The following is a 15,633-nucleotide window of genomic DNA, read 5'->3' on the forward strand; positions in this document are numbered from 1 at the left end:
GAAGTAGCTGAATATACAGGTCAGAGAAGTCTGGAGAAGTGAGTCCAAGGGAGATTTTCAAACAGGAAGGATATATGGAATTGCAGAAATGTACAGAAAGGTGGCTAGGGAAGTCAGTGGAGATGGACAGAGTATGGAGCCATGGTTAGGAAGGTTGTGAATGTGAAAGAGGATGAAGATAATATGCTCCTAATGTCTAGGAAAAGAGTCATTTGGATTCAGTGTCCAGGGCCAGATTTTGAAACCCTTTCCCCCTCATTGTTACAGCATTGAAGCCAATGAGCCTATTTCCATGAACCTGTACCTGTCATTGGGAGTGAATGTTCCAAAATCACTTCCTCAGTGCTTTGGTTTTGTTCTGTACATAACGTTCACGGAGCAGGTGCATCGATCCACCATTTGTTGTTTGTTTCTAATTTCAGAGGGATTAAAGATCAACTCTCCCTGTGAAATCCTCAGTCAATGAGACTCTTTTACCAAGTGAGCTATGGGGTCTCAGAATTGTCATGTATTTTTTCCTCTGTGGTACAGCGTGGCTAGGCAACATTTCATGTTGACTATTCAACTTGCAAAGGCTGAATCACGTAAACATGTCTGGGATCTCCAGTGGAGTTCAGAGGGGAGTAGCTATCAATTCCAGGAAGGTGGTTTTCCAAATTGAGTTTGTGAAAAGTGTGGATATTCTTTATTTCAATTATGGACCCCGCAGAACTTTCCAAAACTATGCTGATTATTACCAATTGTAGAGTAAAATACAATTATTTGGCTCTCCATGCAGTACTAAGAGAACTCTCCAGGTATGCATCAAGGTACCTGGAACAGCCACCACAGGGAGTCGAGGAGCTGGACATTACCAGAGAAACTGCAGCTGCCAAAGCCTATGTGACCTTCCTGGTGCTCTTCAACAAATGGTTCCCAACTGCAAAGGGAAAGGTGAGAAGAGGAAATCCTGGGCACTGAGTGTTTTTAGTATATGTGTAGAATTTGGAAGGTGAATGTGTACAGGTGGAAGGAGTCTGAACGCCAGCGCTATAGGTTGAATTGTCTATTTATCTACAGAACAGCTATAGCTTGGGTGACAGCAGGACAAGCTTCCTTCACGTCTCTCTCTGCCTCTGAAAATGTGGTCTCATTTTTGATGTGGAGGAATCCACCATGGGAGGAGAAAAACAGGGTGTGAAGTGAGTGAGGATGGGCTAGGGCACCCTTCTGTTTCTAAAGGCTTCCTGATTTTCTGCAGGAACTGAGCATTAACTTTTTGACATTGCGTTTCTTGTCCTAATGGTAGTGAAGATCCAAACATGAAGCAACATGTGAGTTGTCAGACAGACAGCTTAAAACAATACCTCTGTGAGGTTTTAGCTGTCCTTTTTAATCTTATCTGGGCATTCTCACTGAAGCCTAATCATGCCAGTTCAAATGTCAACATTGTTAACCATTTCAAGATTGATAATTTTAGCAGAAACATTCATCTGACATGCTTATCAAGTGTAGTTGGACTATAGGTGACGCAGGTAGGTTTGATTGACATTTTCCTTTATAAGACAGCTTTTCAGTTGCTTATAACTTTGCCAAACTTCAGCTATTTAGGCTGAAATTTGCCATGCCAGGAATCTGAACTTTTCTTTGAGATGGGGTCAGAGCAGGAATTTCAGCAAAAATGGTTCAGCTGTTTCTCAAAACAAGTTTAGGGAAAATACATTTTTCCTATGTTAAAAAAATAATATTGTTTCACTGAAAAGCTCTAGAGCATCTTTGATTTGGAGCTAGGGGGTTGAAATTTGGCGGGGGCGGGGGGAGGAGGTCAATCTGCTCGCAGAGCTGTGCCTTTTCCCGTTCCTGTGAAAATTTACCCAAATTCGGCCAAGTTCCAAGCCTGTGAAAGACTCAGTGAATGAAGCAGGGGTCCTTTAGAAAAAATCCTGGGGTGCTGTGATTGTCATTAAAGACTGTATACTGAGTGCATACATACAAGAAAGTAGAATTAGGGTTGCACACGCTACCTTAATACTGGAATTTCCTAATTTTTTAGTGTTTTGATTTGCAACCCTAACCTTCTTTTGTCATAAATAGAAGTTAAAGTTGGAAAAGACCTGTTATGTCATTTTATCTATCCCTGGTACCAATGCCAAGTTGTTCTCTACGCTGCCATCTCCCATGGTTTGTCTAATGTGAAATAATTTAAGCAATGGGAATTCTGTCACTTCTGTTGGACTGTTCCACATCCTGATAGCTTTCCACACTAGGAAGTTATTTAATAATTGTATTACTCCTAACTGCATCCTAGGCTCTAAGTTAGTCTGAGGGAAGGGATAAAGGGAACAACAGACATCATGAAGAGGAACAGGCACGGACAGAACAAAAGAGACCTGGGCAGAGGGATATGACGAGTTCTCATCACACTTTTCCTATTTTAGCTCTTGGAGGAAAGTGAATTTACAAAGCACAGTAAATTGGGCAATGTTGCAAATACCAGTGAGAACACAAAAATAATCAAAAGGACCCAAAGAAGCTAAAAATACAGGTAGCAAATTTCACTATCACAGTCAACCTGGGAAAATGCAGGCTAATACACATTGTGGGGGAGGCAGGAGGGTCAAATAATCTGAAATGCTGATATTCAGTGAAGGAGGAATGTTAAAACAAATTTCAGGGTGACAATGAGTAAAACTAGCTGAAAATTTTACTGTATAAAACAGCAGTTATAAGTCAATGTGACTTGACACTGAATACACAGAAGCATCCTATCACAGACCTCAGAAGTGAGAGACCTTCTCTAGAAAATTTTGGTGAGATATCACTGTTAAAACTGTAGATATTTCCAGGAACCTCTACGCTGCCAATACATGGACATGTTGGTAATTATACTCAATCTTGCATGGCAAATGTTTATTCCTTGCCTTTTCTTCCTCCTGTGTAGGTGATGGAAGCCACGCTGGATGTAATTGGTCAGCTGTTTTTCATCATGTCTATTCAAACACTGAAAAATCATCTTCAGTGTTTGATCACAGAACTCCTGAATCAGTATGGGACCAGGATACAACATTTTTATGTCACAGAGGTGAGCAATCCAAGGGTATGTCTGTGATTAGTGACTAGAGGAGTTAGATTGCTCTTCATTACCACAGAACCACTGCTTCCATGTTGTGAGGAGATACTGATTCCAAGCCTAGGCTATGTCTGAAAGGAGCTGGGCAGGGACACATATCTACAGTAAGGAATAGATGAGGAACTGGTTAGATATTTTTCAGAAAACCAGAAGAAAACCTGAGAATAGGATACAACTAGTTGAACCACTGACCTGATCTCAAATGATGGCAGGTGACAGATTCAGAGGCCTATGGAATGAAGCATATGGTCAGGGGTAGGCAACCTATGGCACGCGTGCCAAAGGCGGCACGCGAGCTGATTTTCAGTGGCACTCACACTGCCCGGGTCCTGGCCACCGGTCTGGGGGGGGCTTTGTATTTTAATTTAATTTTAAATGAAAATTCTTAAACATTTTAAAAACCTTATTTACTTTACATACAATAGTTTAGTTATAAATTATAGACTTATAGAAAGAGACCTTCTAAAAACTTTAAAATGTATTACTGGCACGCGAAACCTTAAATTAGAGTGAATAAATGAAGACTCGGCACACTACTTCTGAAAGGTTGCCGACCCCCTCTTGTCCCTGGAGATTCAGGAAGTACAGAGACAAGTATGGGATAAATTCAGCCATTGATAGGATATGCGGAAAACCTTTCATAATTAGAAGGAGAGTTCCATAGCTGATTGGTTCAATAGATCATTCCTTATTACTCATCTCTTCTTTACCACAGTGCCTGTGCCATCTTCTGGATGCTGTACTGTGCCACAAGAAATGGAGTAAGAGATTGTACCATAGTCTGGACAATATTCTCAGTACTCTATTCACACAGGTAAGGAGGTTGACTCCAATCAGGAGTGGAAAATAATGTCACTTTGCTCCAGATGGCATTCTTGGTCGATAATTGATTTTGCCCTTTGCAGTTGTCTGTTCTCCATCACTTTCCTGTCTCTTGTCCTGGGCTGTTTCGTTTCTCAGATATCCTAAAGAAGGGTGAAAAATCTAACATTTCTGCAGAGGGCTGTCAAGACTGAAATTTTTAGGGATGATTTGATCTGCTATTCCATTGAGGGGGGAATGCCAGCTCTGAGGATGGAAGCACTGCTATTCCCTTCTCTGTCATCACAGATCTGTTCCTCTTCATCTGCTGTTCTCTTCTCTATCACATGGGGCACTGCCCTTCTCTCCCGCTCTCTAGTTTCAGGTCAGGAAGTGGGTGCTGCTTTCTCCTCAACAGGAAAGGTTCATCACAAGACCTCTCTGGAGAGAACCTAACAACCTCCCTTGGAGGAATTCCCTCTTCTGATGCACCAATCAGGGTCACACAGACTCTTGTTCTTCTGTCAGTGGAAAACTTAACAAACGTATCAGAGACTATCTTGGGGCACTCCTGTGGGGCTGAACAAAGCAAATATGCTCTTTCTCTTTTAGAGGAGCTGGTTTGCTAAACATTCCTGGGATGTTGAAGGACCAGGTTTTCCAGCTTCTGTGAATGTTTCAAATCCTCCTTTGCTGTGGCACCATGTGTCTGTGACAGGGATTTCTTCTGTTTTCAGGTTTCCGCTAAGACTGAAATATCTGATACGCTAAGTAACTGGAATCAAACCTCTGCATTGCGAGCCTTCCAGGTGCTGGGTAAGAATAGAAAGAAACATTGAAATGAAACAACAGTAACAGGATCTCAGATTCCTGACTCTTCTGAAAAACCTCATTTGGAAATGTGGTGATGGGTTTTCTTCCCTTTACATCGCTTTTTATTAGTCAGACTTCTCTTCTGTTAGGTCCTATTTATCAGGAGGATATTATGGCTTTCCTCAGAAGGCCGATGGAGGGTGCAGAAGAGGTGGAGTGCACTGCAGCTCTCACAGTCTTGAGAGAAGTTACCCAGGAGCGTAAGTAAGAAAGGAAGGTGCAAGAGTGGAACTGTGGTGGGGGAGCTTGTCTACCACTTGCTTATACTCTCTCTGGCACTAGCAAGTGCCATCAGCTCCTCCCTTTCACGAGTACCAAATGAACGCTTACAAATGATATGAATTATCAGTGTGCCTCTGACTGTCAACCCCAGGGACCAGGTGCTTTCTTGGCTGACTTCAGTGGAAGCGTGTCCCAGCTGAGGCTCTTGCACCAGATTTTTGGAGCCAGCCTCTTGTGTGCAGGGCAGATTTAAGCTTGGCGTTAGAACTTTGTGTGTGAATGTCTGAACAATTTTATATTTGAAATCTGAATTCAAGCATACATTCCCAATCTTAATTCATGTTCACAACCTTACTGATGTTTTAATAGTGCCAGATCCTCAGCTGGTATAAACCAGCATAGCTCTGTTCAGTCTCAGTCTGGCAGCAGGAGCAGAGTCAGGCAAAACAATCCTCACCATGACAAAGCTGTCTCACATGCTTAGGGGGAGGCTTGCAACATATTTAAAGAGTCCCAAAATACCCATGGCATGATGCAATGCTACCATACCATAATGGCGCATCATGAAGTGGTGATGTAATCTTACAATAAGACAGTCGTTGTGCTTACATAACTTTTCCTGGATGACAGAGTCTAAAAAGGAGTTAACCAAATGTTTATCTAATCCACAAAAAGGCAAGAATGCTGGTAAAGGAAGTTAAAAAGAGTGAGGAGCTTCTTGTGATAGACTCCAGCCTGCCAAAACTCCTGTCTGTATTCCTTTCAGCTCCCCATATGGACAAAGTAAAAGACATCATGGTGCAATCTGTGGCTCTTCTCATACAGGAAAACAACTATCAGGTAAGAGAACATTCAAATGTATGGGAACAGACTTGTCTTCAGCTTGTAGGGTGGGAGATGAATATATAGAATCACCAGTGTAACTAAAGGGAAGGATTTTGCCTGTTGCACTGTGGTTCTGGCAACAAAGATGATGCAGCTGCATTCTCTGATTTCTCATTTATGATCAGCAAGACCCGACCATCTACTCAAGAAGCACAATGTAAAAAATTCTACTGTGGGGATGAGCATTTCAGACAGTACATTTGTGGTGCATGGTGGGATTTTTAAATATCGTTGATTGTCTTCATTTGTGTGTCTCCTGGAGGTGAAAAGTCCTCTCTTGCAGTTGATTAGAAGTTTTGCATGCTGTGGGTATCTCACCCTGCCAGGAGGCAGTGTACTTGTGGATTTTCTCATTCGGCAGTGTGAACTCCCTGTCTGCACCATGGTAAGAAACAGAAAAACGTCTCCCCTTATTTTTAATCCTCCTGGCCTCTTAACAATTATTGTTACCCTTTCCCTTGACCTTTCAAACTTTGCCATACCTTTTTCTGCCATGTATGTATATGCCACTATGTATAGGGTTACCAGCTAGCAACTGTGAAAAAACAGGACAGGGGGTGGGGGGTAAAAGGCGCCTATATAAGAAAAAGTCCCCCAAAATGGGACTGTCCCTTTAAAAACAGGACGGCTGGTCACCCTAACTATGTACCATTGATATAGAAAATATCATACTATGTTCTGTATAATTTTCTGGCCCTTATTGCTGTCTTCACCAGTATCCACCAGTTACGTTTATTTAAGTTAAAGGGATGGTGTCAAGTATGTTTTATGCCAAAATGCAGGTTTTGGTTTTTGTAAAAACAAAAAATTACAAACCTTAATGTGAATGGGAATGATTTCCCTTTTTCAAAATTTCAGTGAAAAGTGCTTTTGGGACATGGCAAGCTGGGAGAAGGAAGGGGATTTAATTGGGCTTCAGTTGTTTTCTTAAGGACCACTGTGTTGGACTCAAATAATTATCTTTCAAACATTCCTCTAGATACCTGCAGCCACCCAAGCACTTACTCTAGCCCTCTTCCCCTCCATCTCAATGTGGTTAGATGGCAAATAGATAAACTTGTCCTGATTTTTCATCTATTTATAGAAGCCTCAAGGTGACTGGGATGAAGAGGCAGTCCAGGTGTATAGTATCGACACCCTAAACCTGGTAAGCATGAATACACATGGGCTGATCAAACTTTCCAGTAGTTCCACCCAAAGGGTTCCCCCTGACTTCCTCACCTGCATGCACCAGCCGAGACATGCCTCAAAGGGATCTTCCTTCGGATGTATTCCTCATGAGAGCCGTCTATATGCAAAAGAGCCTGGGTTGGTCATGAAGAGGGCAGTATGTGATTGGCTAGGAAGAGAGGAAAGGGGTACCTTGGATCCCGCTAGGTGCTGAGTTGTTCTTGTGAGATGTTGAATATGCTTAACTCCCTTTAATTTCCTTGGCATTCAAGGGTACACGTTAACTTACTGGAGGTGCTTAGCATACCAAAGGAATCAGGACCATAATGAGAAGGAAGAATCAAACAAAACAGTATAGATTTGGATGGGCTATTGTGAGAGGCAGAGAAAGGCAGTTGTATCTGCCATTAAGTAAGAGGTCAGAGTTCTGAAGTATTGGTTAAGAAGCAGCAATTTTTTTCCATTGATAAAAGGAAAGTCACAAGAGAGCTGATGTTGCATGTGTAACACCAACAGACCCCGGTTGTCATTGGGCGGGATCAAACCTGGGACCTTTGGAGCTAAATGCATGAGCCTCTACTGCATGAGCTAAAAGCCACATGGCTCTTAACTAAGAATGTAGAGCAGAGTCATTAATCTCTCTCTAAGTGATCTCAGTGCCACTACACGGGGACAGAGCACCATACCCAGGAGGTGTGTGGGTTACACACATATAAAGATATCCAAACCTATGCTGTTTGTTGCTTTCAGGTTCCCTGGAAAATGCTATTGCAGTTTGTGTGTCCTCTGGAGTATGTCAACACTTTCATCCCCGTCTGCAAAACCTTGACATCTTTGTTCATAAAGTCAGGGAAAGGAGGCCTATCTCCTTACCTGGCGGAGTTACACAGACGACGTTAGTATCAGAACAGCTACATTTAATTAAATCTCCTTCATAATATAAGATGTGAATGAAACTTTCTGCTGGAGAAGGTTATCGGACTGACACTAGTAAGGTACCTAGCCTTTTAGCAAGAGGCAAAGCAATTCTTGTGGAATCTTCTCATGCAGTCAGAACTCACCCAACTCCTCAGTATACACTCTTACATTACATATGGAAAGACACAAGCAACCAATGAAAGTGCTGCGTTTCATTCCAATTTTCATACACTGACCAAAACTCTTGTCAGCATTTAAGTTTTGAATGCTAGAAATCTATAAATAAAGAGCCTTATGAGCAGGGAGATATACCTAAAAAGAAGCACAAGTGTACAAGGAAATTTCCCAGGAAGGTGAAAATCATGCCCAGCTATATTGGTTCTACCTTGAACTATTTAGAGAGCAACACAAGTCTTTATTTGAGATCCTGAATGGGACTGTCTCCTACAGTTCATATTTTTATTATAGAGTAGACTGGACTGAGACACCCTAAATAGCTGAAGGTTGCAAAGCAAAGCTCAGAGGCATATAAATACTCTGTGGCTGCCATTATATATGTTTATATGAAGATAATGGTGTTCAAAAGGTTCCAGAATCTACATAATTGTTTTCTGTTTTACAAGCATCCTTTCTTGTTGAAGTTTTCCAACTCTGATGTCTTTTACTCATCCAGTTGTCTTTCCATCCAGTTACTTCTCGCTTCTCACCCTTTAAGTATCTTTAGCTTTAATGCTATGTGACTCATAGCAGGGATGCTGACAGGAGTCTTGGACACCTGGCCAGATGTTTAAATGCTCTGTTTTATTTTTGGTCATACTCACCTGTCCAAGAGTGACAAAACTGAGACTGACCTTATAACAAGTTAGAGAACGACCCTGTTGATCAGTAAACACTATCGACAGGTTTTAAAAAATTGTCTAATCTCTAACTCACAGCTCAATGTGTTGCCCCCAGCTCTCCAGTACACTCAATGAGCTTCTATTTCTTTTTATGACAGCGACTGAACTCCCAACCCCTCAGGCACTCCTGCTACATCTTTTGGTAAGCATTTCTTCCTGTAACTCATCTATTTGGTCCAGGATACTTGCATTTAGTTCAATAATAAACCATAAAACATTTAAAATATGTCATTTATGAAGCCAGAGTTTGCAGTGGTTGGGCCAGCTGAGCCTTTCTTAAATTGTACTGGATGGTGATGGGCAGTGACCATTTCCAAGGATAATCTTCCAGATCTGCCATTCAAATGCCTGCGCATCCTGGCTGGATCACTTGGGGTCTCTGGTGATGCCTGGTGTGGCAACAGGAAATTGAAAGCAGGCCTCTGTGACTATCACTGTGAAATAATCTCTGACATAAGGGGCACCTGCAAATGCCATTTATGCTATAAATAAATGAACCTGTTCCAGACCACCCTGATCTCCATCTCAGCACAAGCAACCTTTTAAGAGACAAAATGAAGCATTATACTTCAATCTCCCAACCTTTCCTTTTACTGCTAGAGTCTTGAATTGAACACTGGCTCTTCATTTTCCAGGTGATTTCATTGTATCCCTACAAAGATGGAGGCTGTGGGGTTGTTGCTCTCCAACTGCTGCATGCCCTCCATCCTCTCAACTCTCTCCATCCTGTGATTCATTCCGATTTGGGACAATTGTGGATGGAGATGATTCCTCAGCTTATACAATATCTAGAAGGTAAGGAAGTGGAAGGTGGGTTCCCAGAACAGCTGATGTGTGTGACAGGCTCTGAGTCAACTCCCCTGTAGATTCAGAGTACACTTGCATGGTCCTATGGAAGTAGTATGTATCTGTGTTAAGGCAGCTCTTATAGACTTACACAGTCCTGCTCCCACTCAAGTGATTTGAAGTTTTGCTTCTGATTTCAATGGTAGCAAGACCGGCTCATAGTGCTTTATCCAGCCCAACACACCACTGTGGATTGACATTTGCTCTTGAGTCAATACATTGTAATACAATCCATTTCTTCCAGCTTCACTGGGTTTAGGTCTGAGCCTAGATGCACAAACACACTTCATTATTCCTATTGCCTTATGCTCCATTCTTGTTTCTTTTCCTGTTTCACTGGAGTTCTGACGAGTGAGGCAGGTCAGAACTCCCTCCCCACTTCCCGAGTGCATTAGGGATTTTCTTTCCTTGTAGCCCTGGTTCCCTGAGTCAGATCTGGAAGGGAAGGAAAATCTGTTTGCCAACCTTTTTTTTTTTCTATATTATTTAGCTAGGATCAAATCCTGAGGCCCTTAGTCCTTATTCAGGCTCTCATTGACTTTTCAACAGGAATTTTCCCCAAGTAACAGTGCAGCGGGGGTGGAGGGAGGGTGTCATAACTCTCTAAATATAGCCCCTGCCATTCTTTTAGACTTTGCTAAGGAGAGGAGGGAATATGGTTTTAATTTGTCTGCAAAGGGATTAAAACTGAGATGTTTCAGATGAGTGAAAGGGAATTAGGCACTCAAATTCCACTGAAATCCAATGGAAATTGGGCACTTAGCTCCCATAGGCTCCTTTGAAAATCCCACCTTTAAAACCGTTGCTGTTTTGCCTGGAAATGCCAGCTGTGCTGTATCTCCATCAGCTTTGATAATAACTTTTTCATAGAGCCATAGATATTAAGGACAGAAGGGACCATTCGATCATCTAGTCTGACCTCCTGTATAACAGCCAGAAGAATTTCACTCAGTTACCCCTGTATTGATCCCAATAACTTCTGCTGAACTAAAGTATGTCTTCTAGAAAGGCATACAGTCTTGATCTAAAGACATCAACTGATGGAGAATCCACCACTTCCCTTGGTAATTTGTTCAAGTGGTTGAATACTTGCATGCAATATGTGTATGTTGATCGCTAAGCTAAAGCACATATCCTAGCTGATACATCTCATTCTGTGCTGGTATTCAGAGTCTCCATTATGTCTTGCTGAGTCAATCTGAACAGTGTTCAAAACACTTTTGCTGACAAGCTGCATTTCTGCCCCTTCCAGCACATAATGAAGGAACTCTGGAAGAGGAGAAATGGAAGGACAAGCTGCTTCAGGTAACATTCATCCTCTCTAGGGGCCTTTAGCTCTTTGACAATGTGCCTACTGTGTTCCACCTATGTTCAGCATGTGTCTATACTACACAAGGGAACCACTGCAGGATCATCTGTAACATAAAATGATTGGTTGATTTACCTACTCTTGCCAACTGTGTGCATCCACATAGCAACAAAATCATGTTTGTGCATCCACATACAGCATGTTTTACAGCAATGGTTGTAGCAGTGCATTCTGGGATTCCTGAAGCATCCTATTTTCCTCACTGCCCTGGGGAGAGAGTACCCTGCACTGGGTCAATATCCAGTGAAACATACTTTGCTCAGTGTACTGAGTGCGGTTATGCTGGTAAGCGGGCCATGAGATAATGGTAAGTCTTAACCCTGTCGTAACCCTACCCTCACTATTTCTGAAGTATCTGGTACTGGTCATTGTTGGTGACAGAATACCAGATTAAATAGGCCTTCTAGCAATTCCTCTGTTCCTAATGTCTTGCATCAATAAAAGACCCTCAGACTAGTTGTCTCTAAATATCAGCTATTCGCATACTTTGAAAATAGGTAGCAATGAGTTTGAAGAGCTGTAAGTATTCTTCCTAACAGAGACTTTCTCTCTACCCCGATCAGCTTTTAGAAAGGTCAGTGGAAGCCATTATGGATGATGCATGGTCCTGTGAGCTTGCAAATGAGATTCTTGTGAAAAGCAAAAGCTATTCTCAGAAGCCCCAAGATAAGGTCAGTTCTGGGTTTAGGGTTTAATGAATAGGAGTGAAACAACAAATGCAGACTACCTGTGTTACGAGAGGTTTCTGGAGAGATGAAAGTATGCAAGACTGGCTGGACTACAAGGTGCCTCGGGTCAGTGTTTAAGAAATACATATTAGAGCTCTTTCTATGGGGATCTATAAGTGATGCAGCATAAGAACAACATGTTCAACGGGGCAGTTGTCCCTGATGGCACCAGAATACCTGACACAGCAGAATTCTACAGTACAGGTAATTTCTACCCACTCCTTTCATTCTTCACTCATAACATTTAGCTTAACGGCTCTCGCTTTGATTTCATCTCCTGTCCTTGTATTTGTGTCTCCTTCCATGCTGCCTTTATGCTGGGGAAGAATCTTCCAGTCCTGTGTATCAAAGCCCTGATCCAGCAAAGCACTTAGGCACATGTTTATTTTTCAGCACATGTTTTAGGCCTCTTGACTTAACCGTCAAATTTATATGGGGAAACCTACAAAAACACAGGATTATTTGTTAGAGAAAGAGGAATTAATATTCTCTGTTAGAAGAATTTTAAATTCCCATTTGGCTTTCATTGACTGCAGCGGGACTACTCAGATGTTTAAAGTTCAGCATGTGCCACAGTAGTTTGCTGGATCGAGGTCTAAGTGGTTACACTCTGCTCATTCCAATGCCTTTTTAAAACACACGTCTGCCATAAGTCTTAGGTGGTGATCCACCCCAAAAGTGTATATTGAAGATTGCGTGCTGCAGTGGGACTACCAAAATAGTTGCTAATAACCCAGCATATATAATCTACTCTTTGTGGGCAAATTATGTTTCTCAGGTGTAGTATTCCCATTATACTGTCTTCTCTTCTCTGGTTCTCCAACTATGTGGCCAGATCCTCAAATGGTGTAAAACAATGTAGTTCCAGTGAAAATTGGAGCAGCTGGTGCTCATCACTTATTAGACTCCTACAGTGACATGTGATCATCTCTCCTTTGAGCCGGAATCGAACCAGCAACCTAAGGATTCCTATAGGCAACACCTCTACAGTCCTCCACTCTACAAGCTGAGTTTGATTACCTAACACTGTAAGACTTCATTAAACACTTGCCAGCACACAGGTATACAGAAAGACTTACAAGTAAACAGAGCCATTTACAACCAATTGTCCTGGTTAATGGGAGCCATCAAGATTCCAAGCCACCATTAATGGCTCACACTTTGCATAATTACAATAGGACCTCAGTTATAGTTCATATTTCTAGTTTCAGATACAAGAGTGATACATTTATACAAATAGGATGAACACACTCAGTAGATTATAAGCTTTGTAATGATACCTTACAAGAGACCTTTTGCATGAAGCATATCCCAGTTACATTATATTCACAGTCATTAGCATATTTTCATAAAATCATATGGAGTGCAACGTCACAGAGGTCACATTGTAACTGGCTCTAGTTAGTGTTCCAACAGACTTCACAATTCTTTACTCGTAGCCCATAATGATATGAAGTTCTTTCAAAGATATGAAAACACCAAAGAAATTATTTCTTCTTATATACTGCAAATGGTGAGCTCTAAAATTTATTAATGGGGAATAATCATTCCCCTGTATCTAAAGATAATCCTGTATTTTTATAGTTTTTCCCATATAAATTTTATGGGGCAGTTGTACGAGCATCAAGAAACAGAGAGGTGGTGAGAGAGTACCTCAGCATTATACTGCGGACTTCTCAGCAGGAGGAAGCCGAGAGAGAGGTGAGGGAAATGGAGGGGTCATCAATGAATCTCTCTGGAGAGAGAAAGGGACTAATGAGAATTTCCATAGACTGAAGAGGGGGGCATAGAGAGAAATGGAAGAGTGACCAAATATCTCTGTGTGAACTAGAATGGGAGAAATTATGTAATCTTGGAGTGGAGGCAGGGAAAGGAAGAGGCATATAAAGGCTATCAAAGATCTTTAAGCAAACTAGGGAAAGGAGGAGAGTAATGATGGAGGAGCTAGCCTATCTGAATGGAATAGAGGCCCTCCAAAGCTTGGGAAGGGATGTGGAAGGGATGTCTGGGTGGTGGAAAAGTTGGGGTGGAGGGTACAGGTGAGGAACAAGGAAAGGGAAATGTTCCATACTGAAGCATGACTCCATGTTTTAGGGGATTGCTTCTGCCATCAGTCTCGTAGCTACCCGCCACCTCAAGGACATCTTGGTGGTGCTTCAGGAATTCATTAACATTCTGAACCCAGACGAAAGCTCACCCGGTGAGGTACAGCTGATGTGTTATTTTACTGCGAAACCGTAGCTCAAGTGAGGCTTGCAAAGCAGACAGGTTTACTAGACTCCCCTCCACCCCTTCTTTTCAGTGATACTTCTGGGGTCATCTGTACTTGTTTAAAGTTACAGAGGAGAGTGCTGCCTTTTTCCAGTAGGAATTGCATTTGTAGAAGAATGGGTTGCACTACCTGATGATGTGTGATCTTTTAGTGAAAGACCTGTGACCTGGTCACTTCTGGGCTGAGGACAAACTGCTGCAGGGCACCCAATCCAATGGGCGGAAACAAAAGGCCTTCAAGAGGGGCACCACCTGTTCTGATATTTAAACTTCTGTCTCCTGAAAGAGGGTGGCACTGACCCAAAATCATCCAAAATTGATCACTTTGGCCGCACAGCTCTGTCTGCTGAATACCTAGGCAGAGTAAATGTGGTCATGTAAACAGTTTAGTCCTGAAGTTTTTTCACCCCATCACTAGAGGTTAGAGCTCATTCAGACTCTGCTTACACAATGGATATTTCTCTTGCAATATCACATCTGTTGTAAATTCCCTACTTCAAGTTTTGACTCGAGTGGATGTCCTTTTAAGAGAGAGACTGGATTTGCTCTAGTTCAATCACAAGTTATTGGCCTCAGTAGAGTTCACTCACATGGCAAGAAAGAATAATTCTCTCCTCCACTACAAGAATCACTGGGTGAAATCCTAAGGCCTATGCTATGCAGGAGGTCAGACTAGATGATCAGAATGGTCCCCTCTGCAGGGCCGGCTTTAGGCCGATTCCCCCGAATCGGGCCACATGCCTAAGAGGGCCCCGCACCCAGGCCTAAAAGGGCCCTGCGCCCTAAAGAAGAGTGCCTAAATTAGGCACCTTTTTAATTTTTTTACTCACCTGGCAGCGGTCCGGGTCTTCGGCAGCACGTCAGCGGCGGGTCCTTCACTTGCTCTGGGTCTTTGGTGGCATTTCGGCGGTGGGTCCTTCAGTGCCGCAGAAGACCCGGAGCGAGTGAAGGACCCGCCGCCGAAGTGCCGCCAAAGACCCGGACTGCCGCCGGGTATTTGAATCAGGCTCCGCACTTCCTCAAGCCGCCCCTGCCCTCTGGCCATAAAGCCTATCAATCTCAGCTCTTCTGAGAACCTCTCCTTCATCTGCAGGTTTTCTCTTACCTATAGACAATTTTCTAGCACTGAATATTTGGAGAGTGAAGCAGGTGGGTGTGGGTGTGGGTGGGTGGGTGGTGGGGGCGTTGTCCATGAGAGAGAGTGATCTGGAAAGATGAGTTTGCATTTATCTCCCTTTCTACTACAGGATGCACAACAGAGTAAGTGGAGTATGGCATCCAGCACCCTTCACCTTTGCTATGACCAGGTGGCCAAGGAAACAAAGGACAACATCCTGCCCTGGGTGGACCACATCCTGTCCCAAATGTTATACCACTATTGCCGCTACGCTGCCTCAGCCACGGTACTGTGAACATGGACAATTGCTATGGATGTTTTTCTCTTCCTTAAACTTTAGAGTTCCTGGGGTGCAGCAATCTTTGTTTTGGGCTCAGCTTGTCTCCACTAGGAAGCTGACAGGAAACTGTCTGCTGGGACATCAT

The 15,633-nt window shown here is 42.7% G+C and overlaps 2 protein-coding genes across 2 annotated transcripts in view; both read left to right on the forward strand.

Annotated features, from left to right (window-relative positions):
• The first annotated feature begins 2,924 nt into the window (after positions 1-2,924).
• Positions 2,925-11,086, forward strand: LOC101938117 (maestro heat-like repeat-containing protein family member 1). The gene is made up of 11 exons (XM_065589198.1): positions 2,925-3,061; positions 3,825-3,923; positions 4,648-4,726; positions 4,873-4,983; positions 5,772-5,845; positions 6,153-6,275; positions 6,975-7,037; positions 7,811-7,955; positions 8,976-9,019; positions 9,513-9,672; positions 10,976-11,086. Exons 1-11 carry the CDS (start codon positions 2,966-2,968, stop codon positions 11,056-11,058), a joined length of 1,077 nt encoding a protein of 358 aa, XP_065445270.1. The 5' UTR covers positions 2,925-2,965; the 3' UTR covers positions 11,059-11,086.
• A 2,323-nt stretch (positions 11,087-13,409) lies between these two features.
• The window catches only part of LOC101938389 (maestro heat-like repeat-containing protein family member 7), a 49,159-nt gene continuing 46,935 nt past the window's right edge, over positions 13,410-15,633 (forward strand). The window contains exons 1-3 of the mRNA XM_005296253.4: positions 13,410-13,521; positions 13,915-14,025; positions 15,339-15,494. Of these exons, the coding sequence (XP_005296310.3) occupies positions 15,363-15,494 (132 nt within the window). The 5' untranslated portion in view covers positions 13,410-13,521; positions 13,915-14,025; positions 15,339-15,362. The remainder of the gene's footprint in view (positions 13,522-13,914; positions 14,026-15,338; positions 15,495-15,633) is intronic.

Source organism: Chrysemys picta, chromosome 3 (assembly GCF_011386835.1).
Source record: "Chrysemys picta bellii isolate R12L10 chromosome 3, ASM1138683v2, whole genome shotgun sequence".
NCBI classification, from domain to species: domain Eukaryota; kingdom Metazoa; phylum Chordata; order Testudines; family Emydidae; genus Chrysemys; species Chrysemys picta.

Coding starts and splice junctions, on each gene's coding strand:
- LOC101938117 (XM_065589198.1), top strand. CDS start 2,966: ATGTCTATTCAAACACTGAAAAATCATCTTCAGTGTTTGATCACAGAA. Junction 4,727..4,872: donor GCGAGCCTTCCAGGTGCTGG/GTAAGAATAGAA, acceptor CTCTTCTGTTAG/GTCCTATTTATCAGGAGGAT. Junction 4,984..5,771: donor GAGAGAAGTTACCCAGGAGC/GTAAGTAAGAAA, acceptor TATTCCTTTCAG/CTCCCCATATGGACAAAGTA.